Here is a 27415-nt window from a genome sequence, read left to right on the forward strand (position 1 = left end):
TTCCCTCATCTTTGAAATGGGGATAATAACCGTATCTGCCTCCTGGCTGCTGGGAGGGGTTAAATGAGTGGTGATGGGTAAAGCACTCAGAGCGGTACCCAGCATAGAGTAAGGGCTTCACGACTGTTTAACTAGAATTAAACAAAAACCTCACGATCATCCAACTCTGCTAGGTTCATCAGAAAACCAAAACTGCAAAGGATTATCATTTTTTCTTGGTAACTCCTCATTTTTTCAAAAAGGGGAAAAACAATCAAATCCTGAAGCGATTTGGGAATGAAGCTTAAGCTTGGTCCTGCTTGACTACTGCAGTTTAAACTGAATTTCTCTTCAGTGGAAAAAAGTTCCCAGACAGCGTGGCAAATTAATCACACTGGCAACTGCGCCTGGCCAGCCCCTTCCTGTTCAGCATTCAAATGGGTGTAGATTTGGGGATGCCAGCGCCGCCTGTATCGTGTGGGCTGTTATTCCTTGTAGCTTCCAGCATTTCAACTTGCAATGCTGCAGCGAGTTGAAATCTGCACAGGGTCAGGGAGCGTTTGGCAGGAGGAAGGGGGTTTGCCTGGCTGTGCATCAGGCATCACGTGAAATCCAGAGCAGTTACTGTATTTCAGTCTTGCTAGAACTGTCCTGGCATTTATTCTCCCAGCCAAAGAGGACTTGGTAGGTAGTGTCCATCTCACAGATTTGTCTGCACTCCAGAAACCAGGCCTGCACGTAGAAGAGAGTGGCTAGGTTGTCATGACGCTGCTTTATTTCAGACTCTGGTTCTCAGGCCTATAACTGGGGTGGGGCCGGGGCTTCTGGAGGGAGGAACCCCTGAGATTCCTCCAGGCCTTTGGGCCTGTCCCTTCCAGGGCTCTCCAGGACAACCACCCTTGCTTTGTTTACATCATCACCTTGTGTGGTCCTCAGTGAGGTCCTGAGGGAGTATCACTGCCCCACTTTGAGGATGAGAAAACTGAGGCGTAGCGGGGTTAACTAACTTCCTTAGGTCATGGAGTTAGGACACAGTGGAGCCACGATTCACCCCCAGATCTACTGGGCTCCAAACCAGGGTGGCAGACATGGCCCAGATTGTAGGTCAAATTCCCCTCTCTGCGTTTCTGTATGGCCCATGAGCTAAGAATGGTTTTAGCATTTTTAAGTGGTTGAAAAGATCAAAAGAAGAATATTTTGTGACATATAAAAATTATATGAAATTAAAATGTCAGTGTATGTAAATAAAGGTTTTTTGGAACATAGCTATGACCATTTGTTTGCATATTATCTAGAATACGTACAATATGCACTACAGAGGCAGAGGTGGGTAGTCGTGACAGAGACCGTATGGCCTCCAAAGCCTAAAGTATTTACTGTCTGGCCCTTTATAGAAAAAGCTTGCCGACCTCTGTTCTAAACCTCTGTGTGGGCAGCCTCAGAAGGCTCCTGCTGAGGAAGGCGTGTGTGTGAATGCACGGAGGAGGACCACCCTCACCCGCTAAGTTCTAGGACCATATGGAGAAATATGGGGGCATGATACTAGCTTCAGGTGGATTTAAAAATAGTTGGAGGGCTGGGAGGTCTCTGGGCCATGCCGCAGGGCTCCGTCCTCAGCCCTGTCCCGGTCAACGCTTCTATTACGAGCCTGAGTGAGGATATTGGGGCTCCGGTGGACCCAGCTGATCGCTCCCGTTCCTTCTGCACAGAGCCCTGGCGTGATTCACCTTCCCCCCATGCCTGGGCTCAGAGGTCTGTGCACCCCTGGCTGCCACTGGACCAGGGATGATCCTGTGTCCAAATATGGTCCAGTCAGGCTGAAAGGAAGGACTTCTATTCCATGATTGTTGGGGGACAGCTTCCTTTTCTCTCCCCGCCTCCCCGCCCCTCCCTCCCTCCCTTCCTGTGTCTCTATCTCCTTCTCTCTAGACATGAACAAGGAAAAACATACCCACAACAGCCACCTGCAGGCTTCCTGAGACAACAAAGGGATGTCCTTAACATTGTGCGGGTATAGTGAGAAGCAGAAAGAAACCCGAGTCCTTACCGTGACAGTAGGAGCTGCTAAATCCCCCAGCCTGCCCTATCACGAGACTTCCTGCGGTAGATGATCTTAATTTCCCCTACGGTTAAAGCCCTTTTGATCCAGGCTTTTCTGTTACTTGTAATTGTTGTTATCCAAAGTCTGGGAGACCAAAGCAGTGACTGTGTGCGCCGGGGGCTCATTCATGGGCTCGCTGCCTGGACAGGACTCTGGCCGTTTGCCCCCGGCCAAGCTCGGTCTGTCCTCCAGCTTTGGGACAGTAGTTGGGACTGTTTAACACTGTCTCATTTCTGGACTCTGGTTTTGTGAGGTTGATTGGTGAATAGAACTATAGTTATTTTCTGGCTTGTGTAGAAGGAAATCAATTTTGTATTTCTTCAGAACATATGAGAGTTTCCTACAAAGGGAGACGGAAGTGGAGGGAGGCCTTTTACAACCAGCGCTGAGCTGGGGCTGAGTGGGCTGCGAGGTGGCTGGCCCGGCTTTGATGAGTGCCGCATCCTGGGGGTTATAGGTTGTGTCGTCCCCCCAACCCTGCCCCCGTCCCCTCTGCCATTTGTGGAGGGGGTTGGCTGCATGTGGCAGAGGGAGGCACGATGGTGGTGCTGGCTAAAGCTGGATCAGGTCTGCGGCTTGGGTTGGCAGAACAGCAGCCACGGAAGATGGGTGTGGACCATCCAGACAGCCCCTATGCCTGCTGCTGCCTCAGTTGTTGTCGTGGAGGAGGATGATGGGCTCTGAGACTTCTGGTTCCTCCTCTTCCTCCTTCACAGTTTTGAAAGCTCTTCTCCAGCCTTAACTAGTGTAATGATGGGGACCCCACTTGACCTCTAACTGGCTCACCCTTCCTGACCTTCAGGGAAGCAGGGCAGGATAACAGAGGGCACTGGGCTCAAGCCAGGCGGACCTCGGTTCAAATCCCAGCTGTACTGCTTTCACATGTATGACCTTGGGCAAGTCTGGGGTCAGTGTCCCCCTGTGTAAATGGGGACAGTAATGTTTCTATTGCAAGGCTGCAGTGAGGAGTGGGTGAGATAGAGATGCAGCAGTGGTGCTGGTCATCTGAGTGATGTCTTCTGACCCCACCAATTCTCCAACTCCAACTGGGTGTACAATTTGATTCTGACACTATCCACCTGGACTCAGTGTCAGATCCCACAAGTGAAGGGCTCATTCCCACAAGACTGCTGATTCAGACGCCAGTCACAAATCCTGGGCCACCCGGACTTCTGACCAACTGGCTATAAATTGGGGGTTCTCATGACCCCCTCCTCATGTTTAATAATTTGCTAGAATGGCTCATAGAACTCAGGAAAACACTTTACTTATGTGTACTGGTTTATTACAAAGGATGTAAGTGAACCGTCAGTTGAAGAGGTACATGGGGTGAGGTCTGGAAGGGTCCCAAGTATACAACCCCCTGTATGTCCACATGGAGTCGGGCTGCATCACCTTCCTGGCACGTGGGTGTGTTCTCCAACCTGGAAGCTCCCCAAATCTCACTGTTCAAGAGTTTTTATAACCCAGTTTCCAGCTCTCCTACTCTTCCCAGAGGTTGGAGGGTAGGGTTGAAAGTTCTACTCTCCACATGTCTATCTGGCAATCAGCCTGAAGTTATCTAAGGGCCCCGCTGAGTCACCTTATTAAACTCTGATATGGTCAGAGGGTTTATTATGGATAACAAAAGACACTCATATCACTGAGCAAATTGCAGGGGTTTTAGGAGCTCTGTGCCAGGAGCCAGGGACGGAGACCATATTTCTTATTAAATCACGTCATGATCATCTCTGAGGGAGTGTCATTGCTCCCAATTTAGGCATCCAGTGTAAGAGGAGCCAGGAACAGGAATGCTCTCCTTCCTGACTTTGATTCAGGCCTCCTGCAGGGCGAAAGCACTGTCCTAGAGGCAGGAGCTGCCTGGATGGTCATTAAAAGATTTTTATCTCTGTGAAGGGAGGAATCCCTGGTGGAGCATTTGCTGATTAAAGAAAAAGTGGTCATGTGTGGGTCTCCCCAGGTAGACCAGACAGTCAGCCCCAGGCTGGATCTCAGGGCCCGTGGCAGAGACTAAGCAGTGAATGTTGGGTGGAAATCCACGCAGTGTGAGCAGGCAATCCTGGTGCAGGGCAGGCTGGCTGAGGAGCAAGCAGAAGCCCCATCACAGCCGGAGGCCAGCAGCAGAGAGCTGACCAGCGCCAAGATCCCTGAGGACGGCCCCCAGCGTGTGGCCCCAGGGCTCCGGTGGCCCAAGTGCTGGGCCCTCAGAGGACGGTGTCCCCACAGGTCCACGACCGCCTGGATCGCTACTGCTGCGGCTTCGAGCCCGAGCCCTCGGACCCCTGTGTGGAAGAGAGGCTCCGAGAGAAATGCCGGAACCCGGGGGAGCTGCGGCTGGTCCACATCTTGGTATGTCCCCAGGTCGCCCCAGACTCAGGTCTTCCTGTCTCCATCAGCAGATGCTGTTGGCAAGTGTCAGAGATCACATGACCTTGGGGTGTCCCAATCCTGTTCTTTTCAGCAACAGAACCCTTTAAATGTTTTCAGGAAGCCTTAATATATAGAACTGACACAGGTGGAGCTTTGGGGATGTGGTTTAGGTACGTATGGGGTGTGGGCTGGAGCTGTTGTCACTAACTCCTCTGAGCCCTGAAGACTCCGGGGACGCCCTGAGGCTCCAGGAAGCAGAGTGTGATAACTGTGTGTGTAGTAGGACGTCCTCAATGTGCCAGTAAATATGGAAATTGGGGCCTGGAGCGGGGAAGGGGGCTTCCCAAGCTGCATGTCTGGTTGGTGGCAGTGACAGGGCACTCTCCTGGCCCCTGATGGCTCACAGACTGGGGCCGTTGGAGGAACACTGTGCTGCCTCCTGTGGAAACTACAGCCCAGGGTGGGCAGCCATGTGCCGAGGCCATCGGTGAGAGGCTGGTGGGGCAGAACAGCCGCTTCTCCTGCACGAGGAGCAAAGTGCCACCCCGGGGAAGGGCTGCTCTGTCTTCCCCCAGTGAGGCTGGTGTCCTCACCGCCTCACCTTGGCCAGCTGCTTTGGAGGGTAGCTGTCAGATGCTGCCCTGGGCTGAGCGTCAGGCAGCCCCACCAGCCCGCAGGCCAGGGCTGCCTCGTGGTGCTGCTGGGCGTTGGGAACTCTCCCTCCCCTGCCCCAGAGCCACCTCTCTCCTTCCCCAGTAAAAGGCAAATATGCCTGGGAGAGGAAGGGCTTTTATATCCATCCTTTACCCCTGGTGGGCAGCTGTCTCACAGATCCTTCCCGATAGCAGTTTTTGGAGGGAGGAGTCATCGGGTTTCGAGAAATAGATGATCCCTGGTGTGCGCAGGGGGGTGAGAGGTAGAAGAAGCAGAGAGAGGGGAAGCTGAGGTCCTGAAGACAAAAGCTCATAATTGAAGCCCAGGTTGCTGAAGAGAATTATGGGAAACTACCAGGGAATCTTGGCGAACGTGTAGGAGTGGAGTGTGTGCATGGGGGTGGGAGTAGCGGGCCGGAAGAGATGGCCTCCTGTTCCCACCATACCAGAGCTTTAAGGTGCTAAAGGATTCCCTGCTGCTGATTTTAGTTTTGAAGAGTTTTCGGAGGCCCTAAAGCTGTGGGGACAGAGGATGGGCAGTGCTCCCTGAGGATGGAGGGTGTCTTGTGTCCTCGCTGATGCTCAGGGGAACGCCCGGGACGGGCACAGGGGGCACGTGGGCGGGCACGCGTGTGTGAGGGTGCACGTGTGCGATACATCCCGCAGCCTCAGCCCCTGGGTGGGCTACCTCTGCCCCTTCCCATTCCCACCCGTGCTCCTCACCCCTTCGGCCACCAGAACAGGAATCAGTCCCTCTGCCTTGCAATTTTGCAGAAGGTGCTGTGGCTTGTGCCTACGGGTCCAGGTTTGAACCAGCCAGCTACTTATTAGCTGTGTGAGCTTATGCAAATTACTTCTTTGTGCCTCTGTTTCTGTAAAATGAAGCTGATATCAGTGGCCACCTCCCAAGGTTGCTGGGAGGGTTCGCTGAGAGGGTGCCTGGATTCCCTAAGCACGGCAGCAGCGTGGGGTGAGCTCACTGCTCAGTGCGAGGGGACCATCTGGGCGAGTAGCAGGGTGGGCGGTGGGACTGACAGCTCAGGGCCCCCCAAGCTGCTGAGCCCCAACAGAGTCCAGGGGCACCGGCTAGGCTGCTCCCTGACTCTCCTCTGTCTCTGTCCGTGTTCTTGCCTGAGGTCCGGAGCAGTGATCTCTCTCATCTGGTCTACATCGATAACGCCAGCAACCTTCAGCACCCGGAGCACAAGCTGAATTTCCGGCTGCTGGAGGGCATCGACGGGTGAGGGTCAGAGCGGTTGGGTGGAGGTTCAGGGGCTGAGGCTTGATGGCCCTGCTGTAGACCTTGAACTGTGGCTCCAGAGAAGTCCACAGTCCATCAGGCAAAAGCTGCTGGATGAGCGTCAGAAGGGGGTGAGGAGTCCTGGGAAAGCTGAGGGGATACAGCCAGCAGGCCCTTCAAGTCCATGATGGGCTGCCCCCTCCCCAGTATCCAGAGGGCCTCCTGGCCCTGCACAACATGGGCTGCCCTGCTGGGGAGTGGGCAGGCTGGCCCTTCCCTGGCAGGGAGCTAGCCTGGGAGCCACCTTCCCTGCTCACACCTGCAGCGGCTGGGCCTTCCTAGGGCTCCTCCTCACTTCACCCGGGCCAGCAGAGTGGATTCACCCACTCAGGGGGGTGGGACCCATCGAAAGCTCTATCCCCTGCCTGCTGTCACAGCAGAGCGGGTGAAAGGGTTCCTGGATAACTGGTTAGCAGGTGGCCCCGGAGACTTTGTGGGCTGGCTTTGTGGGTTCCCCAGCTGTGCAAGTTCTGGCCGACTGGCCTGGCCTTTCACGGAAACTCTCTGAGATGGCTTTTGCTCTTCCTTTCTGTTATGGGACTGGGGGACCTTCCTCCAGGTTTCCTGAGTCTGTCGTGAAGGTTCTCGCATCAGGGTGTCTACAGAATATGCTGCTCAAGTCACTGCAGACAGACCCGGTGTTCTGGGAAAGCCAAGGCGGGCAACAAGGCCTACAGCGGGTCCTCCAGACCCTGGAGCGGCGAGGAGAGGTCCTGCTGAGCTACATCCGGACGCACAACCTGACACTCTTCAGGGACGAGGGCCCGTAAGCCCCCCACGGTCTGGGCGGGACTCTCACCTCACTGCAGGGGGAAGAAGGGGGGGGCATCTCACGACATGACCTGAGTGGATAAGTGCCCATCCTCACGGCCACATTTTCTTGGGTTCACCCGTCTTGAAGACAAAAGGGAAAAGCCAGAAATCAGGAGGGCACCATGGATTCCACAGGACGTGTCATCTGCTTGGGATGGTGGAGGAGGTGGTGGGTGTTGGGTTTTCGGTCTCTTCACATTCTTTTCTGCCTGCTCAGCTCTGGCTGCTTACTCCCTTGCACCAATAAATACACAAGAATGTTCTATGAACTGCTCCAGGTGCTGTAAAGTCATGCATTCCACATGCACATGCGGAGCTGGGCAACTCTGTGTGTGTGTGCGTGTGTGTATGTGTAGAGGTGTGTAGGTAGTTGTGCATGTGTGGTATGTGTGTATGCCCGCATGCACACATGAGATGAGCCTGATAAAGGATCTTCACAGAGTTGTACTTGTGGCCCAGAACTGCTCTGGCTGAAAGTGAACTCAGGTCCAAGAAATGAAGCACTAAGCATTTTGTCTTTATAGGCTTTAGATGTTCAATCCTTATTCACTTATGTTTTTGGTTTAAGAATTATGAAAGTAATACATGCTCACTAAAAACAGATTCATAAATAATAGAAGCATATAAGATAAAAAGTGAGAGTTCCAGAAACCCCCTAGAGATGTGATACGCATTTTATTCACACTCACACTGCATGCAAATGAAAATATAATAAAGTAGGGTATCTTTGTTTGTCAACTCACTATTTGTACTTTACTATATTTACTATGTTCTGTATCCGCCATCTGGGTTGACCCAATTCTTATTCATGACTGCATGGAACTCCCAGGCAGGGATGTGTCATATTTCATTTAGCTGTTCTCATTATGATGAACATTTAGATGGCTCAGACTTTTCACCAATTCTGGACAATGCTGCCATGAACATCTTTGCATGGTGTGCAAGTATTTCTGCTAGCTAGGTTTCTATGGGTGGGTTTCTGCATCAAAGTATATGGGCATTCTTTATTTTCAGAGAAACTGCCAAATTCCCTCCAAAATGGTGGTGTCAATTGACGCTCCTACACAGAGGGTAGGGGACTAATTGTTTTCCCTAAACCTCATCAACACTTGCTATTCTCAAACTTTTTGTTTTTAATTCATCTGATAGGGAAACCTATTTTTAATTTTCATTTTTTATTGAAGTATAGTTGATTTACAATATTGTGTTAATTTCAGGTATACAGCAAAGTGATTCAGTTATATATCTATAGTTTCAGATTATTTTCCATTATAGGTTATACAAGATATTGAATATTGTTCCCTGTGTTATACAGTAAATCCTTGTTGCTTATGAGTTTTATGTATAATAGTTTGTATCTGTTAATCCCAAACTCCTAATTTATCCCTCCCCATCCCTGTTCGCCTTTGGTAACCGTAAGTTTGTTTACTATGCCTGCAAGTCTGTTTCTGTTTTGTATATAGATTCATTTGTATTATTTCTTAGATTCCACATATAAGTGATATATAATATTTGTCTTTCTTTCTCTGGCTTACTTCACTAAGTATAATATTCTCTAGGTCCATCCATGTTGCTGCAAAGGGCAGTATTTCATTCTTTTTAAAAAAATATTTATTTATTTATTTATTTATTTATTTATTTATTTATTTAGGCTGCGCCAGGTCTTAGTTGTGGCATGTGGACTTCTTAGTTGCAGCATGCAAACTCTTAGTTGTGGCATGAATGTGGTGTCTAGTTCCTCAACCAGGGATTGAACCCAGGACCCCTGCATTGGGAGCATGGAGTCTTACCCACTGGACCACCAGGGAAGTCCCAATAGTTCATTCTTTTTTTATGGCTGAGTAATATTCCATTGAACATGTGTACCACATCTTCTTAAACCAAATTGCCTGTTGATGGGCACTTGGGTTGTTTCCATGTCTTGGCTATTGTAAATCATGCTGCTGTGAACCTAAGGGTGCATGTATTTTTTTAAGTATAGTTTTGTCTGGACATATGCCCAGGAGTAGGATTGCTGGATCATATGGCAACTCTATTTTTAGTTTTTTGAGGAACCTCCGTACCGTTCTCCATAGTGGCTGCACCAATTTACATTCCCACCAACAGTGTAGGAGGGTTCCCTTTTCTCCACACCCTCTCCAGCATTTGTTATTGTAGACTTTTTAAGGCTGACCATTCTGACCAGTGTGAGGTGGTATCTCATTGTAGTTTTTATTTGCATTTCTCTAATAATTAGTGATGTTGAGCATCTTTTCATGTGCCTGTTGGCCATCTGTGTGTCTTCTTTGGAGAAGTGTCTTTTTAGGTCTTCTGCCCGTTTTTTGATTGGGTTGTTTTTGTTGTTGTTGTTGTTGAGTTGTATGAGCTATTTGTGTATTTTGGAAATTAAGCCCTTGTTGGTCGCATCATTTGCAAATATTTTCTCCCAGTCTACAGGTTGTCTTTTCATTTTGTTTATGATTTCCTTTGCTGTACAAAAGCTTGTAAGTTTGATTAGCTTCCATTTGTTTAGTTTTGCTTTTATTTCTATTGGCTTGGGAGACTGACCTAAGAAAATATTGGTACGATTTATGTTAGAGAATATTTTGCCTATGTTCTCTTCTAGGAGTTTTATGGTGTCATGTCTTATATTTAAGCCATTTTGAGTTTATTTTTGTGTATGGTGTGAGGGTGTGTTCTAACTTCGTTGATTTACATGCAGCTGTCCAACTTTCCCAACACTACTTGCTGAAGAGACTGTTTTTTTCTTTTTCTCTTTTTTCCATTGTATATTCTTGCCTACCTCTGGATCTATTTATATTGTCTGATTTTTTTTCCTTCCACCGTCTCTTGATATCCTGGGAATTTTGGTTGAGTGTCAGACACTGTGTATAAAATTGCAGAAGCTCTAAATGAGCCTTTAGCTTATGGCAGGCAGGTAGAATTAGGATAGATTGTTTTAATCCAATCACAGCATGGATTGGCTATCAGTCTTTATAAGATTTGGTTTACTTTTTTTTTTTAATAACTTTTAAAATAATTAATTAATTAATTTATTTATTTTTGTCTGTGTTGGGTCTTCATTGCTGCACGCGGGCTTTCTCTCGTTGTCGCGAGCAGGGGCTACTCTTCATTGAGGTGGCTTCTCTTGTTGCGGAGCACGGGCTCTAGGCACGCGGACTTCAGTAGTTGTGTCATGCGGGCTCAGTAGCTGTGGCTCATGAGCTCTAGAGCGCAGGCTCAGTAGTTGTGGCGCACAGGCTTAGCTGCTCCGCGGCATGTGGGATCTTCCCAGACCAGGGATCGAACACGTGTCCCCTGCATTGGCAGGCGGATTCTTAACCACTGCACCACCAGGGAAGCCCTGGTTTACTTTTAGTTCACTTTTATTCCAAGGGTGCAGGCCTTTAGGAGTTCCATTTGAAAGCGTGAGGTGCTTACCAGAGTCTCTCTCTCTCTCTCTTTTTTTTTTTTTTTTGGCCACGCAGCTTGCGGGATCTTAGTTCCCCAACCAGGGATTGAACCTGCGCCCCCTGCAGTGGAAGCGTGGAGTTCTAACTACTGGACCGCCAGGGAAGTCCCAGGAGTCTTTCTTGTCAGGACTTCAAAACCGATTTTTATCTTCCATACTTCTGAGGCCACAAAACATCTGTTGGCTGCCACTTTCTGCTTTGTTTCTCTCAGCCTGCACCGTTTGTGAACTGGTGAATGCCTTGAGATAATAAACACATCATTTTTCTGTACCACTGAGAGGATCTTAGCCTCTCAAGCCGTAGCTGTCTTAATAGCTTGGAACTCTAATTTTTGCCTCCTCAGACCCTCCTCAGATTCTGTGTCACTTAAAAGCGTTTCTTTGTTGCTTAGTCTCTTTGGCTGTACCATCCAAGAACCCACATATGCTTTGAGGGGAAAACAGCATAGACTGTGGCTCACCTTAATTACTTTTCCATATATCTCTAATCTCAGCTCCTCAAGCTGTGACTGTCTTGGTAACTCTCCAGTCCCCAAACAGATTTGTTTTAGTCCAGCCTTTTTAGCTGTTTTCAATGAGAGTTTTTTTTTTCCCCTGCAACAAATTAATCTGGCGTTATCCTCCTTTTTTTTGTTACTCTAAATATTGCTTCAGTGAACATCCTTACACATAAACATTTGCCTATATATCTCCTATTTTCTTAGGGTAGACTTGCCATAATGAAAATTTCTGAGTCAAAGGGTACACATTTTTAAGGCTTTTGATACATATTGTCAAGTTGCTTTCCAAAATGATTGTATCTATTTACATTGCCACTGTCTGTGTGTGAAGGTGCCTAACCCGAACTGTTAATTATTACTCTCTTATATAATATGCCAAGCTTCATAATAAGCAAGGATAGCTTCAAATGCCTGGAACCAATTTATTTTTACCCTTAAAATCAGAGTCGATAATCCAACATTTGTTGAAGATGGGAGCAGATGTAGTTATTGAAAACATATAATGAGATAGGCATGTTATATATGTTACAAGAAAATATTTTGTTTTGTAGCGGCAGTAGGTTGGATTGCTGCCCCAATTCTTGACCTATCGCTACCTATGTTCTTTGCCATGTGCCTTTTCACTTCAAAGCAGTGTGGTGTACATTTCTATCCCTTGATTCTGAGTTCAGCAATGTGACTTTCTTCAGCCAAAAGAATTGTTAGCAGACACGGTACAAGCAGAGGTGTGAAAAAGCACTTATATACAGTTGGGCCTGTGCTCTTGCTGTTTTGCCACATTCTTGAGAAGGTACACGCCTGCCCAAGTCCGTTGGATCCAGGAGGAGGGTGAGACATATGGAAGAGAACTGCCCCAGCTAAGCTGCGGCAGTCAACTCCCAGACGCATAAGCAAACCGACGGAGATCAACCAGGGCAGTCCCCTGCCTGACATACACACATGGGAGTTGTAATAAAAAATGACTGTTACTGTAAGCCTCTGAATTTTGGAGTGGCTTGTGGTGCAGCAATAGCCAACTGATAAGAAGGTATCACTGCATGCATTTTACGAAGGAAAAAACTGGGGCTTAGATAGGTTCAACAGGTTTCTAGCTTATATTATCATATTAAGATGTCTCAGTAACCTATGAAATACATCCTATTAAGATTATTACCATTTATGGAGAGCAAGCAATTTGCCCAAGGTCACACAGTTAGTAAGTGGTGAGTCAGATGTTGAAGCCAGGCCTCTCTCATTCTAAATTCCATGCATCATCCACCTCATCGTGCTGCTTCTACTAAAGTGGGTATAAAAGGGTGGTGTGACATAGGTAGAGGCATAAGTTAAAAATCTTGCACCCACAGAGCTTACAACCCAAACGAGAAGACAAAGTGTACAGACACAAAACATTAAATTAAAGTATACGGTAATTTTATATCAGTGCCCAAGACTTTCAAGGCCGTGTCTCAAGACCGCTTCCTCTCAGCTTCCAACATAGTGATCTACAACTGCCTGCTTGACATCTCTTAGATGTCTCAATCGTTCCTCAGACTCAATATGCCCAGAACTGACCTCATCATCTTTCCCTACATAGTCCTCTGCCAGCCTTCCCCATCTCAATGATTGTCCACACATCAAAGCAATTGCTCAAGCCATTAATACAGATGACAACCTTGGTACCTCCCTCTCCTTTCCTCCCTGTATGCAATCCATCACCACTATTGCCAGTTACCTGCTAAATATCCGTTAAATCTGTTTACTTTTCTTCATCTCCACCGTCTCCATCAACTTGGTCTAAGCCACATCGACCCTTATTTTTTAAATAGGCTTTTTGAGGTATAATTGAAGTAGAATGAATGGCACATATATAAAGTATACAAGTCGATGAGTTACGGCATATGTATCCACTCATGAAACTATCACCACAATCAAAACAATCAACACATTCCCTCCCCCAAAAGTTTCCTCGTGTCCCTTTGTAATCATTTCTTCCTGCCCTTCCAGCCCTTCCTGCCTAGGGAACCACTGATCTGCTTTCTGTCCCTATAGATTTGCATTTTCTAGAATTTTATCTAAGTGGAATCATACAGTATGTCTGACTTCTTTCACTCAGCATATTTATGTTGTTATTGATATCACTAGTCCATTCCTTTTTGCTGTTGAGTAGTATTTCATTGCATAGATAGACCACAGGTTATCTATTTACTTCTTGACAGATATTTGGGTTGTTCTACTTTAGCAATATGAGTAGAGTTGCTGTGAACATTTGTGTACACGTCTTTGTATGGATGTTTGCTTTCTTTTATCTTAATTAAATACCTAGGAGTGGAATGGTTGCATTATGTGGTAGGTGTATGTGTAACTTTTTTAAGCATTTACCAAACTGTTTTCCAAAGTGGTTGTACCATTTTATTCCCTTTAAGTAGTGTATGATAGTTCCAATAGCTCCACATACTCACCAGCTTTTAGTATAATTTAATTTTTAATTTTAGTCATTCTAATATGTGAGTAATAGTATCTCATTATGTTCTTTTTTTAAAATTAATTTATTTACTTATGGCTGTGTTGGGTCTTCGTTTCTGTGCAAGGGCTTTCTCTAGTTGAGGCAAGCGGGGGCCACTCTTCATCGCGGTGCGCGGGCCTTTCACTGTGGGGCCCTCTCTTGTTGCGGGGCACAGGCTCCAGATGCGCAGGCTCAGTAGTTGTGGCACACGGGCTTAGTTGCTCCGTGGCATGTGGGATCATCCCAGACCAGGGCTCGAACCCGTGTCCCCTGCATTGGCAGGCAGATTCTCAACCACTGCGCCACCAGGGAAGCCCTCATTATGTTCTTAATTTGCAGTTCCCTAATAACTAATGATGCCAAGCATCTTTTCATGTGCTTATTTGCCAGTGACATAGCTTTTTTGGTTAAGTGTCCATTCAAATCTTTGCCCATTTAAAAATGTTTGTCTTGGGACTTACCTGGTGGCGCAGTGGTTAAGAATCCGCCTGCCAGTGCAGGGGACACAGGTTCAAGCCCTGGTCCAGGACGATCCCACATGCCGCGGAGCAACTAAGCTCGTGCGCCACAACTACTGAGCCTGTGCTCTAGAGTCCGCGAGCCACAACTACTGAAGCCCGCGCACCTAGAGCCCGTGCTCCGCAGCAAGAGAAGCCACCGCAGTGAGAAGCCCGCACACCACAATGAAGAGTAGCCCCTGCTCACTGCAACTAGAGAAAGCCCGCACGCAGCCAAAAATAAATAAATAAATTCATTAAAAAAGTTTGTCTTTCTATTGTTGAGTTTTAAGAGTTCTTTATATATTCTAAATACAAGTCCTCTGTCAAACATACGTTTACAAATATTTTCTCCCAGTCTGTGACTTGCTTTTTCATTTTCCTACCAGTATCTTTTTTGTTTGTTTGTTTGTTTATACTGCAGGTTCTTATTAGTCATCAATTTTATACACATCAGTGTATACATGTTAATCCCAATCGCCCAATTCAGCACACCACCATCCCCACCCCACCACAGTTTTCCCCCCTTGGTGTCCCTATGTCTGTTCTCTACATCTGTGTCTCAACTTCTGCCCTGCAAACTGGCTCATCTGTACCATTTTTCTAGGTTCCACATACATGCGTTAATATACGATGTTTGTTTTTCTCTTTCTGACTTACTTCACTCTGTATGACAGTCTCTAGATCCATCCACGTCTCAACAAATGACTCAATTTCGTTCCTTTTTATGGCTGAGTAATATTCCATTGTATATATGTACCACAACTTCTTTATCCATTCGTCTGTTGATGGGCATTTAGGTTGCTTCCATGACCTGGCTATTGTAAATAGTGCTGCAATGAACATTGGGGTGCATGTGTCTTTTTGAATTACGGTTTTCTCTGGGTATATGCCCAGTAGTGGGATTGCTGGATCATATGGTAATTCTATTTTTAGTTTTTTAAGGAACCTCCATACTGTTCTCCATAGTGGCTGTATCAATTTACATTCCCACCAACAGTGCAAGAGGCTTCCCTTTTCTCCACACCCTCTCCAGCATTTGTTGTTTGTAGATTTTCTGATGATGCCCATTCTAACTGGTGTGAGGTGATACCTCATTGTAGTTTTGATTTGCATTTCTCTAATAATTAGTGATGTTGAGCATCTTTTCATGTGCTTCGTGGCCATCTGTATGTCTTCTTTGGAGAAATGTCTATTTAGGTCTTCTGCCCATTTTTGGATTGGGGTGTTTGTTTCTTTAATATTGAGCTGAATGAGCTGTTTATATATTTTGGAGATTAATCCTTTGTCCGTTGATTCGTTTGCAAATATTTTCTCCCATTCTGAGGGTTGTCTTTTCGTCTTGTTTATGGTTTCCTTTGCTGTGCAAAAGCTTTGAAGTTTCATTAGGTCCCATTTGTTTATTTTTGTTTTTATTTCCATTACTCTAGGAGGTGGATCAAAAAAGATCTTGCTGTGATTTATGTCAAGGAGTGTTCTTCCTATGTTTTCCTCTAAGAGTTTTATAGTGTCCGGTCTTACATTTAGGTCTCTAATCCATTTTGAGTTTATTTTTGTGTATGGTGTTAGGGAGTATTCTAATTTCATTCTTTTACATGTAGCTGTCCAGTTTTCCCAGCACCACTTATTGAAGAGACTGTCTTTTCTCCATTGTATATCTTTGCCTCCTTTGTCATAGATTAGTTGACCATAGGTGCGTGGGTTTATCTCTGGGCTTTCTATCTTGTTCCATTGATCTATGTTTCTGTTTTTGTGCCAGTACCATATTGTCTTGATTACTGTAGCTTTGTAGTATAGTCTGAAGTCAGGGAGTCTGATTCCTCCAGCTCCGTTTTTTTCCCTCAAGACTGCTTTGGCTATTCGGGGTCTTTTGTGTCTCTGTACAAATTTTAAGATGATTTGTTCTAGCTCCGTAAAAAATGCCATTGGTAATTTGATAGGGTTTGCATTGAATCTGTAGATTGCTTTGGGTAGTATAGTCATTTTCACAATGTTGATTCTTCCAATCCAAGAACATGGTATATCTCTCCATCTGTTGGTATCATCTTTAATTTCTTTCATCCGTGTCTTATAGTTTTCTGCATACAAGTCTTTTGTCTCCCTAGGTAGGTTTATTCCTAGGTATTTTATTCTTTTTGTTGCAATGGTAAATGGGAGTGTTTCCATAATTTCTCTTTCAGATTTTTCATCATTAGTGTATAGGAATGCAAGAGATTTCTGTGCATTAGTTTTGTATCCTGCAACTTTACCATATTCATTAATTAGCTCTAGCAGTTTTCTGGTGGCAGTTTTAGGATTCTCTATGTATAGTATCATGTCATCTGCAAACGGTGACAGTTTTACTTCTTCTTTTCCAATTTGTATTCCTTTTATTTCTTTTTCTTCTCTGATTGCCGTGGCTAGGACTTCCAGAACTATGTTGAATAATAGTGGCGAGAGTGGACATTCTTGTCTTGTTCCTGATCTTCGAGGAAATGCTTTCAGTTTTTCACCATTGAGAATGATGTTTGCTGTGGGTTTGTCATATATGGCCTTTATTATGTTGAGGTAGGTTCCCTCTATGCCCACTTTCTGGAGAGTTTTTATCATAAATGGGTGTTGAATTTTGTCAAAAGCCTTTTCTGCATCTATTGAGATGATCATATGGTTTTTATTCTTCAATTTGTTAATATGGTGTATCACATTGATTGATTTGCGTATATTGAAGAATCCTTGCATCCCTGGGATATATCCCACTTGATCGTGGTGTATGATCCTTTTAATGTGTTGTTGGATTCTGTTTGCTAGTATTTTGTTGAGGATTTTTGCATCTATATTCATCAGTGATATTGGTCTGTAATTTTCTTTTTTTGTAGTGTCTTTGTCTGGTTTTGGTATCAGGGTGATGGTGGCCTCATAGAATGAGTTTGGGAGTGTTCCTTCCTCTGCAATTTTTTGGAAGAGTTTGAGAAGGATAGGTGTTAGCTCTTCTCTAAATGTTTGATAGAATTCACTTGTGAAGCCATCTGGTCCTGGACTGTTGTTTGTTGGAAGATTTTTAATCACAGTTTCAATTTCATTACTTGTGATTGGTCTGTTCATATTTTCTGCTTCTTCCTGGTTCAGTCTTGGAAGGTTATACCTTTCTAAGAATTTGTCCATTTCTTGCAGGTTGTCCATTTTATTGGCATAAAGTTGCTTGTAGTAGTCTCTTAGGATGCTTTGTATTTCTGCGGTGTCTGTTGTAACTTCTCCTTTTTCATTTCTGATTTTATTGATTTGAGTCCTCTCCCTCTTTTTCTTGATGAGTCTGGCAAATGGCTTATCAATTTTGTTTATCTTCTCAAAGAACCAGCTTTTAGTTTTATTGATCTTTGCTATTGTTTCCTTTGTTTCTATTTCATTTATTTCCGCTCTGATCTTTATGATTTCTTTCCTCCTGCTAACTTTGGGTTTTGTTTGTTCTTCTTTCTCTAGTTTCTTTAGGTGTAAGGTTAGATTGTTTACTTGAGATTTTTCTTGTTTCTTTAGGTAGGCTTGTATAGCTATAAACTTCCCTCTTAGAACTGCTTTTGCTGCATCCCCTAGGTTTTGGGTCGTTGTGTTTTCATTGTCATTTGTCTCTAGGTATTTTTTGATTTCTTCTTTGATTTCTTCAGTGATCTCTTGGTTATTTAGTAACGTATTGTTTAGCCTCCATGTGTTTTGTGTTTTTTACATTTTTTTCCCTGTAATTCATTTCTAATCTCATAGCGTTGTGGTCAGAAAAGATGCTTGATATGATTTCAATTTTCTTAAATTTACTGAGGCTTGATTTGTGACCCAAGATGTGATCTATCCTGGAGAATGTTCCGTGCGCACTTGAGAAGAACGTGTAATCTGCTGTTTTTGGATGGAATGTCCTATAAATATCAATTAAATCTATCTGGTCTATTGTGTCATTTAAAGCTTCTGTTTCCTTATTTATTTTCATTATGGATGATCTGTCCATTGGTGTAAGTGAGGTGTTAAAGTCCCCCACTATGATTGTGTTACTGTCAATTTCCTCTTTTATGGCTGTTAGCAGTTGCCTTATGTATTGAGGTGCTCCTATGTTGGGTGCATGTATATTTATAATTGTTATATCTTATTCTTGGATTGATCCCTTGATCATTATGTAGTGTCCTTCCTTGTCTCTTATAACATTCTTTATTTTAAAGTCTATTTTATCTGATATGAGTATAGCTACTCCAGCTTTCTTTTGATTTCCATTTGCATGGAATATCTTTTTCCATCCCCTCACTTTCAGTCTGTATGTGTCCCTAGGTCTAAAGTGGGTCTCTTGTAGACAGCTTATATATGGGTCTTGTTTTTGTATCCATTCAGCAAGCCTGCTGTCTTTTGGCTGGAACATTTAATCCATTCACGATTAAGGTAATTATCGATATGTATGTTCCTATGACCATTTTCTTAATTGTTTTGGGTTTGTTTTTGTAGGTCCTTTTCTTCTCTTGTGTTTCCCACTTAGAGAAGTTCCTTTAACATTTGTTGTAGAGCTGGTTTGGTGGTGCTAAATTCTCTTAGCTTTTGCTTGTCTGTAAAGCTTTTGATTTCTCCATCAAATGTAAATGAGATCCTTACCGGGTAGAGTAATCTTGGTTGTAGGTTCTTCCCTTTCATCACTTTAAGTATATCATGCCACTCCCTTCTGGCTTGCAGAGTTTCTGCTGAGAAATCAGCTGTTAACCTTATGGGAGTTCCCTTGTATGTTATTTGTCGTTTTTCCCTTGCTGCTTTCAATAATTTTTCTTTGTCTTTAATTTTTGCCACTTTGATTACTATGTGTCTCGGCGTGCTTCTCCTTGGGTTTATCCTGTATGGGACTCTCTGCGCTTCCTGGACTTGGGTGGCTATTTTCTTTCCCATGTTAGGGAAGTTTTCGACTATAATCTCTTCAAATATTTTCTCTGGTCTTTTCTCTCTCTCTTCTCCTTCTGGGACCCCTATAATGCGAATGTTGTTGCGTTTAATGTTGTCCCAGCGGTCTCTTAGGCTGTCTTCATTTCTTTTCATTCTTTTTTCTTTAGTCTGTTCCGCAGCAGTGAATTCCACCATTCTGTCTTCCAGGTCACTTATCCGTTCTTCTGCCTCAGTTATTCTACTATTGATTCCTTCTAGTGTAGTTTTCATTTCAGTTATTGTATTGGTCATCTCTGTTTGTTTGTTCTTTAATTCTTCTAGGTCTTTGTTAATCATTTCTTGCATCTTCTCAATCTTTGCCTCCATTTTTATTCCGAGGTCCTGGATCATCTTCACTATCATTATTCTGAATTCTTTTTCTGGAAGGTTGCCTATCTCCACTTCATTTAGTTGTTTTTCTGGGGTTTTTTCTTGTTCCTTCATCTGGTATATAGCCCTATGCCTTTTCATCTTGTCTATCTTTCTGTGAATGTGGTTTTTGCTCCACAGGCTACAGGATTGTAGTTTTTCTTGCTTCTGCTGTCTGCCCTCTGGTGGTTGAGGCTATCTAAGAGGCTTGATGGGAGGCTCTGGAGGTGGGTAGAGCTGACTGTTGCTGTGGCAGTCAGAGCTCCGTAAAACTTTAATCCACTTGACTGTTGATGGGTGGGGCTGGGTTCCCTCCCTGTTGGTTGTTTTGCCTGAGGCAACCGAACACTGGAGCCTACCCGGGCTCTTTGGTGGGGCTAATGGCAGACTCTGGGAGGGCTCACGCCAAGGAGTACTTCCCAGAACCTCCGCTGCCAGTGTCCTTGTCCCCACGGTGAAACAGAGCCAGCCCCCGCCTCTGCAGGAGACCTCCCAACACCAGCAGGTATGTCTGGTTCAGTCTCCCCCAGGGTCACTGCTCCTTCCCCTGGGTCCTGATGCACACACTATTTTGTGTGCGCCCTCCAAGAATGGGGTCTCTTTTTCCCCCAGTCCTGTCAAAGTCCTGCAATCAATTCCCACTAGGCTTCAAAGTCTGATTCTCTATGAATTCCTCCTCCCGTTGCCGGACCCCCAGGTTGGGAAGCCTGACGTGGGGCTCAGAACGTTCACTCCAGTGGGTGGACTTCTGTGGTGTAAGTGCTCGCCAGTCTGTGAGTCACCCACCCACCAGTTATGGGATTTGATTTTACTCTGATTGCGCCCCTCCTACCGTCTCACTGTGGCTTCTCCTCTGTCCTTGGACGTGGGGTATCCTCCTTGGTGAAGTCCAGTGTCTTCCTGTCGATGATTGTCCAGCAGCCAGTTGTGATTCTGGTGCTCTCGCAAGAGGGATTGAGAGCATGTCCTTCTACTCTGCCATCTTGGTTAATCCCGTTCCCCTACCAGTATCTTTTGAAGAGCAAAAGTTTTTTGTTTTGATTAGGTCCAATTTATTAATATTTTTCTTTTAAGGGATATTTTATAGGGTTATCAAGTTATCTATTTTTTCTAGAATTTTGATACTTTGTATCTTTCAAGTTTCTATGATTTTTAACTTATTGTCATTAAATTGTTCATAACTTTTCCTTATCAACCTTTTAATATCAGTGAAATCTGTATGATGTCGCCTCTCTCATTCATAGTATTGGTAATCTTTTAATTTTTCTTTTTATTCTGCTCAGTCTTGCTAAAGGCTTACAAATTTTATTGATATTCTCAAAGAATCAGCTTTTGGTTTCATTGATTTTTCTCTGTTGTTTTTCTGTTTTGTATTCCTATTTCTACTGCTGTTCTGATCTATCATTTCCTTTTCATCTGCTTACTTGTGGTTTAATTTTTTTTTTTAAGTTTCTCAAGGTAGAAGCTGAAGTCATCAGTTTGAAAACTTTTTTTTTAAAAAACCTAGGCCTTTAGTGCTATAAATTTCCTTTTAAGTACTGTTAGTGACATCTCACAAGTTTAGTATGTTGGGTGTTTGTTTTCATTCATTCATATTTTCTAATTTCCTTTTCGATCCATGAGTTATTTATAAATGTGTTATTTAGTTTTCAAAAATTGGGGGATTTTCCAGGTATGTTTCCATCATTGATTTCAGATTTAATTCCACTTTGGTGAGAGAACCTACTTTTAACTTGAATCATTTTAAGTTTATTAAGACTTATTTTATGCACCAAAATATTGTCTGTCTTGGTAAATGGTCCATGTTCATTTGAAAAAAATGAATATTCTACTATTTGGGGTATTCTTTAAATATCAGTTAGGTCAAGTTGGTTGTCTTCTATATTTTTCCTTACATATTCAAGTCTTCTACATTTTCAGTGATTTTCTCTCTGCTTCTCTTATTAATTATTCAGAGGGAGGTTTGAAATCTCCCAGCCCCGTGTGAGCTCTGGGAACTATTCCCTCTAATCCTTTTAGGTGATTCCTTCTTTGGTCTCTGGGAGTTTCCTCATACACATACACTGATCGATATTCAACCAAAAATTTGAGGGGGACCCTATCCAGAGCTCTAGAACGCTCTCTTTTATTTTATTTTATTATTTTTCAAATTGAAGTATAGTTGATTTACAATGATTCAGGCATACAGCATAGTGACATATATATATATTTTTTCTTTTTTAGATTTTTTCCATTATAGGTTATTACAAGATATTGAATATAGTTCCCTGTGCTATACAGTAGGTCCTTGTTGTTTATCTATTTTATATATAGTAGAGTGTATCTGTTAATCCCAAATTCCCAATTTATCCCTTCCTCCCACTTCCCCTTTGGTAACCATAAGTTTGTTTTGTATGTCTGTGAGTCTATTTCTATTTTATAAATAAGTTCATTTGTATCATTTTTTTAAGATTCCACATGTAAGTATTAACATATAATATAATATTTGTCTTTCTCTGTCTGACTTACTTCACGTAGTATGATCATCTCTAGGTCCATCTGTGTTATTGCAAATGGCATCATTTCATTCTTTTTTATGGCTAGAACTCTCTCTTTCTGTTTGAGTTCTCTCCTTTCCAGTACTCTGCCCTTTGAACTCTGGCTGCTCTGGCTCCCCAAGACTTCCAGCTCTTTTTCTCAACTCAAGACTCTGCCTGGTTTCCTTTTCTTTTGGCCTAGAGACTCTCCATGAAGTAAGCTGGGGAAATTATAAACTCTACCTCATTTGTTTATTCTCTCTCAGGGATCACTGTGGATCACTAAGCATGCTCGATGTCTTAAAAACCATGGTTTCATATGCTTTGTTCAATTTTATAACTATTTCAGGCTAGAGGATAAATCCGGTCCCTGTTACTCTATTTGGGCTAGAGCAGAAATCCTGCCATCAACTCTTGACTTCATGACTTCTTCCACTCTTTCCTACTCTGACCCATTCTCTGCCCAGCAACTATCTTTTCTTTTTTAAAAATCTATTAAATTTAAAAATCTAATTACATCACTTCCTAGCTGAACAATCTTCAATGGCTTCCACTGCTCTAGAACAGAGACCAAAACCTCGAGCACAGCTCACACAGCACTGCACAGTACGTTTCATACTTACCTTTTTAGCCTTATTGAGCCCCAAATCGTCCTCTTGCTCTTTGACCTCTGGCCTCACTACTGTGGCCCCTGGTGCCTCAGGGTCTTTGCACATGCTATTTCTTTCTTTTTTTTTAAGATTTTTAGAAATTTCATGTAATGTCTGAAACATTTATATTAATATATTTCCATACAAATAAGCACATGCTATTTCTTCTGCCTGAAATGCTCTTCCCATCTCTCTCTCACCTCTAGTTAGATAACTCTCACATCCTCCTCAAAGAAGCCCTCCATGATTTCTCAAACCAGAGTATGTTTTCCTGCCATCCTTTCCCTGAACTCGCAGTTCTTTTATTCTACCTCACTTTTTCACTGGTTTTGTTATATACTTGCATGCTTATTTAATCAACATTGGACTTCTCTGCTAGATTTTAAGCTCCAGGAGATTGCAGATAGTGTCCGTGTTGTTCTTCATTGCAGCTACAGGATCTGGCACAGGGCTTCACACAGAGTGAAGAGTTAGTGAATAAAGGAGGGAAAGTAGAGCAGATGCTGTCATTGCCTACCCACATCCCCTCAACTTCCCCACTCCCTTGTATAATGATGGATTCTTAAGGAACACACCTGGGATTCTCCATCTGAGGGTTTTCTCCATGAGTGCAGGGCAGGAGTTTCTGAGACTCCTAGAAACAGCTCCTGCAAAATGGATAGGAGGTGAAGGATAAAAGCCTCCATTCCTACCCAACTCAGGCAAGATGACAATGAGGCGGGGTCTGTGCGGTCTCCAGAGCTCCCCAGTGGGACTGAGACACTGATTCCCACAGTGGTGGTATTAATTCCCCCGATATTAGCTTCCTTCCCTTCCTGTATCACTTCTCCAACCCTTGGCTGGAGCTTCCTGGTACCACCTCTCAAATAAACTACTTTCTCTCAAATTCTTGTTTTGGGGGAACCCAACTTAAGAGAATGATACAACAAATGAAAGTCATAGAGGAGTGAGAGATTCCTGTAGCTGGGGATGATCCAGATGGTATAGGCAGCATCTGGTGTGTTCACTGGGCTTTGGAAGTCTGGCATTGGAGGAGGAACAAGGAGCGAGCTCTATGTGCAAACCCCAAGGGCAGGTGTGGGAAATGAGCAGCCGGTATTGGATTTCCTTCCCTGCCCCAGGGATGGAATGACTTTTCTGTTCCAACAAGCTATCTTTGTTTTGTTTTAAGGATTCTCCTCTCTCATCTTCAGGAATAATCTTCCTCTTCTGAACCGATGAATCTTCATATGCCAGTGAGATCATTTGCTGTTTAGGCCACACTGCTGACGTCAGCCTCATTACTATTTCTGCTTTTACAAAATGTCTGTTTCACAAGCCAGGACCAAGTTCTTGACAGAGGCACAAAATAGGGGACAGAGCAAGTTCAAGAGCCTGGTCTTCATCCCCCCAAACTCAGGTCAAAGGCTGGCGATTTCTCCTGTGACGGCAATCTAATGAGAGCAGGACAAACAGAGGGTTTCTTTTTCCTCCAGAATGATTTAGAATGTCTTTCAGATGATTGCCCCCTTCTAGCTTGGCTATGAATCAGGTAGATTCAATCAGACTAGAAGAGTTTTTCCAAAATTAAAGGAAGCAAAGCCAGCAAGCCTTCAACCTTGTCTTCAAATGCCTTCTCTGAGGTTATGTAGTCTGAAAATACACATTGAAGATCCCCCCCAAACACTGAGAAATACCCCCAAATGATATATTGCACAGAGTGTTTGCTGAATGAAGGAAATTGTTGAAGGATGGTGTTCCCCATGTAGAATTAGAGACCCAGAGCTCCTCTTAACTTCAGTGGGAAACCCCCAGCAGTGAGCAGTGCTGTTCCACATAGCGTCTGCATGAAAGTCAACTTGCCTATAGCTGGGCCTCCACAAACCAACTACCGCCCTAATCAGCAGACATTCTGTTGCTAGGATTTGTGTGTGGTGCACAGTGGATTGTTTAGGTAGTTTGAAAAAAAAAAAAATAGAGTCTCCTTGGGCAACTAAGCAACTGAGCTCATCTGGGGCCTCGTTCAAGGCAGAGACGTTATCCATCTTGCTGTCTCTCTGAGGTTTCACCTGGATATAGTGCATTCTCTAGTCATGCTGCCTCTGGACAATCAACCAAAAAATGGTGAAGGCTGATGGACATACACAGCAGAAACTAAGTCAGGGACTACCGACAACTCCGGAGTCTTGTGAAGGGCTGGCTCATTCAGAGGTTTCAATAGGTAGAGTCGATGGTAAGTGAAGTTGGTCATTCTTGCGGAATGAAAAGACACTCGGGGAGAAGTGAGATGGACCACAGGAAGAAAAAAATTAAAGATGAACACTTTCATTAATGGGTCCTCCCCCGCTCTCTTTGCCTGTTCTCCTTAAGCACCTTGGGTTGGAACTCCCACCCCCCAACCTTGAAGGGCCAGCTGGAAAGGTACCTCCTTACTGGTTAATAGTTAACATGTACTGAACACTTACCATATGACAGACATTGGCCAATAGCTTCACAGCCTTATTCTATCTGATTTTCATGCTGCCATGTAAAAAGGTAAAGAAAAATGTCTTAAAATCTGGCAAGAGAATTCCTCTTATGAGAGGGACTGTCTTTTGAAAAGCAACTACATGAGGTGCTTGGTGAGGGTAGCAGATACAGAAGTCTGCACTCATCAGGATCTCACTCTGCCCTCACTCCAACCCCCTTCCACCAGGCTGTCCACACTGGAGATGGAGAAATACAAACTCCATCTTCCAGACTCTGCAACAAGGGATCCCTGGGACCAAGGCTCCACCAAGCAGATGCACCCTATAAAATGTGGAAGAAGGAAGAGAAGGCCATGAGGTGGTACCCCTGCCGGGGGAAATGGCAGCAGAGGACTGTGGTTTCTCTATAGCTGGAAGAGTCAGTGGTAGCTTCCATCCCATGGCAGAGCAGCATGATCCCAGAGGTGGGGAGGCAGCTGCTCCCTCGGCAGTTCGGTTCTCAGACATTGCGGGAATTGTTCCTAGAAAACCAGTCTAAAGTCTGCTCCTCATCCATCCCAGTGAATCTCTGAGTCACCTAATATTCCTTAATAAATCCCATTCTGCGTCCTCTTAAGGGCTGCAGAGAAACATTTATGCTTCCCTCCCTACTTTACTACTTTGGCTGAGACGGAACCCCCAGCCACATTCCTGCTCCCTGTCTCTACCCACCTCCTCCTCGGGAAGAGAAGTTGGCTAATTGGATGGTCAGAGCCTGACATTCACTGAGACATTGCGCTTAGTGAAAATGCATGTCCATGAATCCTTTCCTGCTGTAAGAAACAGCTGTGGTGTGTAAGCACATGCACCTATATGTGAACACATCTCCAGTATAAATTCCTAGCAGGGGGATTTCTGAGTCAAGAGGTAAGTGTATTTAAATTTTTAAATTTTGATAGCTATTTCTGAGTTGTCCTCCAAAATGTCTGCACCTCATGGCAGCCTACCCAATATCCATTCTCCCTTAGTCCCTTAATAATCAAAAAGCTACATTTTGGGGCCTCCCTTGTAGATGGGGTGGCCAGTGAGATGGAAGCAGAAGTTTTGAGTGAGACTTCCAGGAAAGTCCTTTTTGCTTCCAGTCCTTTTTCCTCTTCCAAATGGTCTCTGTTGTGATGGCAGGAGCTGCAGCAGCCTTCTTGTAACCTTGAGGATGGACACCGTGCACTAAGGAGGGGGGAGCAGGGAGGCCAAATGAGTCTGGGTCCTTGAAAGCCCTGTTAGAGCTTTCAAACAGATCTGGGCTGTTTTCTCAGACCTGAGCAAACAAAGTCTTAATTGTTCTAAGCTACTGCAGGCAGCCCTCTGCTGCTAACAGCCCAAAGCAGTCCCTGACTTATTCACACTGATTTATATTCTCATCTGTAGTGTGTGACAGCACCTTTTCCCTCATACCCTCACCATCTACTAGTTATTACAACATACCCTATTTTTTTAGCATTTAATTAATTTTTTATTGAGGTATAACTGGCATACGACATTGTATTAGTTTCATGTGTACAACATAATGATTCAGTATTTATATACATTGTGAAATGACCGCCACAGTAAGTCTAGTTAATATGCCTATACATAGTTACAGATTTTTTTTTTCTTATGATGAGAACTTTTAAGATCTGTCTTAGCAACTTTCAAATATGCAATACAGTATTATTAACTAATCACCATGCTGTACATTACAGCCTCATGACTTATTTATTTTATAACTGAAAGTTTGTACCTTTTGACTCTATACACCCCTTTCGCCCACCTCCCACGCCCTAGCCTCTGGCAACCACCAATCCGTTCTCTGTGTCTATGAACTTGTTTTTTTTTTTTGGGGGGGGGGTGACCTAGATTCCACATATAAGTGAGGTCATACAGTATTGGTCTTTCTCTGTCTCACTTATTTCACTTAGCCAATGTTCCCCGTTTTTAACCTCTAAGTTTCCAGCAAAATTATCCTCCAAGAAATTCAGGACATCGGGTGGGAGAAAGTGAAGTAAACCACTGAGCTGGAGATTTCAGAAGCAGCCATGTTCAGGGGGTAACTGCAGCTATTTGCATAAATGAGCCAACAGAGGAAGACAAGCAAGTGACCCAGGACCGTCCTGTAGCAGGTGGGGTGGCCAGTTTGCCAGATTCTCAGTTAGGTATTCCCTACGTATGTGTACCAAAGACACTGTTTTTTCTTTGTAACTGTGAGCATTTGCCACTAAAGGATGTGTCCTCTCTCTCACATTCCAGAGTAAAATCTTTTTCTGGAAGACTGCATGAGCAGGACAATTAAAATAGCAGTCACTGAAAGGAGCAAAAGGAAAAAGACAGTGTTGGGGGAGAGGAGGTGAAAGA

General features: G+C 44.2%; 1 protein-coding gene across 1 annotated transcript in view; it reads left to right on the plus strand.

Moving 5' to 3' along the window:
• GASK1A (golgi associated kinase 1A) overlaps positions 1-7466 on the plus strand; it is a 51667-nt gene extending 44201 nt beyond the window's left edge. Inside the window, 3 exon segments of the mRNA XM_068557722.1 lie at positions 4307-4429; positions 6240-6343; positions 6985-7466. Coding sequence (XP_068413823.1) covers positions 4307-4429; positions 6240-6343; positions 6985-7123 — 366 coding nt within the window. The 3' untranslated portion in view covers positions 7124-7466.
• Positions 7467-27415: the final 19949 nt, after the last annotated feature.

Source organism: Eschrichtius robustus, chromosome 12 (assembly GCF_028021215.1).
Source record: "Eschrichtius robustus isolate mEscRob2 chromosome 12, mEscRob2.pri, whole genome shotgun sequence".
NCBI classification, from domain to species: domain Eukaryota; kingdom Metazoa; phylum Chordata; class Mammalia; order Artiodactyla; family Eschrichtiidae; genus Eschrichtius; species Eschrichtius robustus.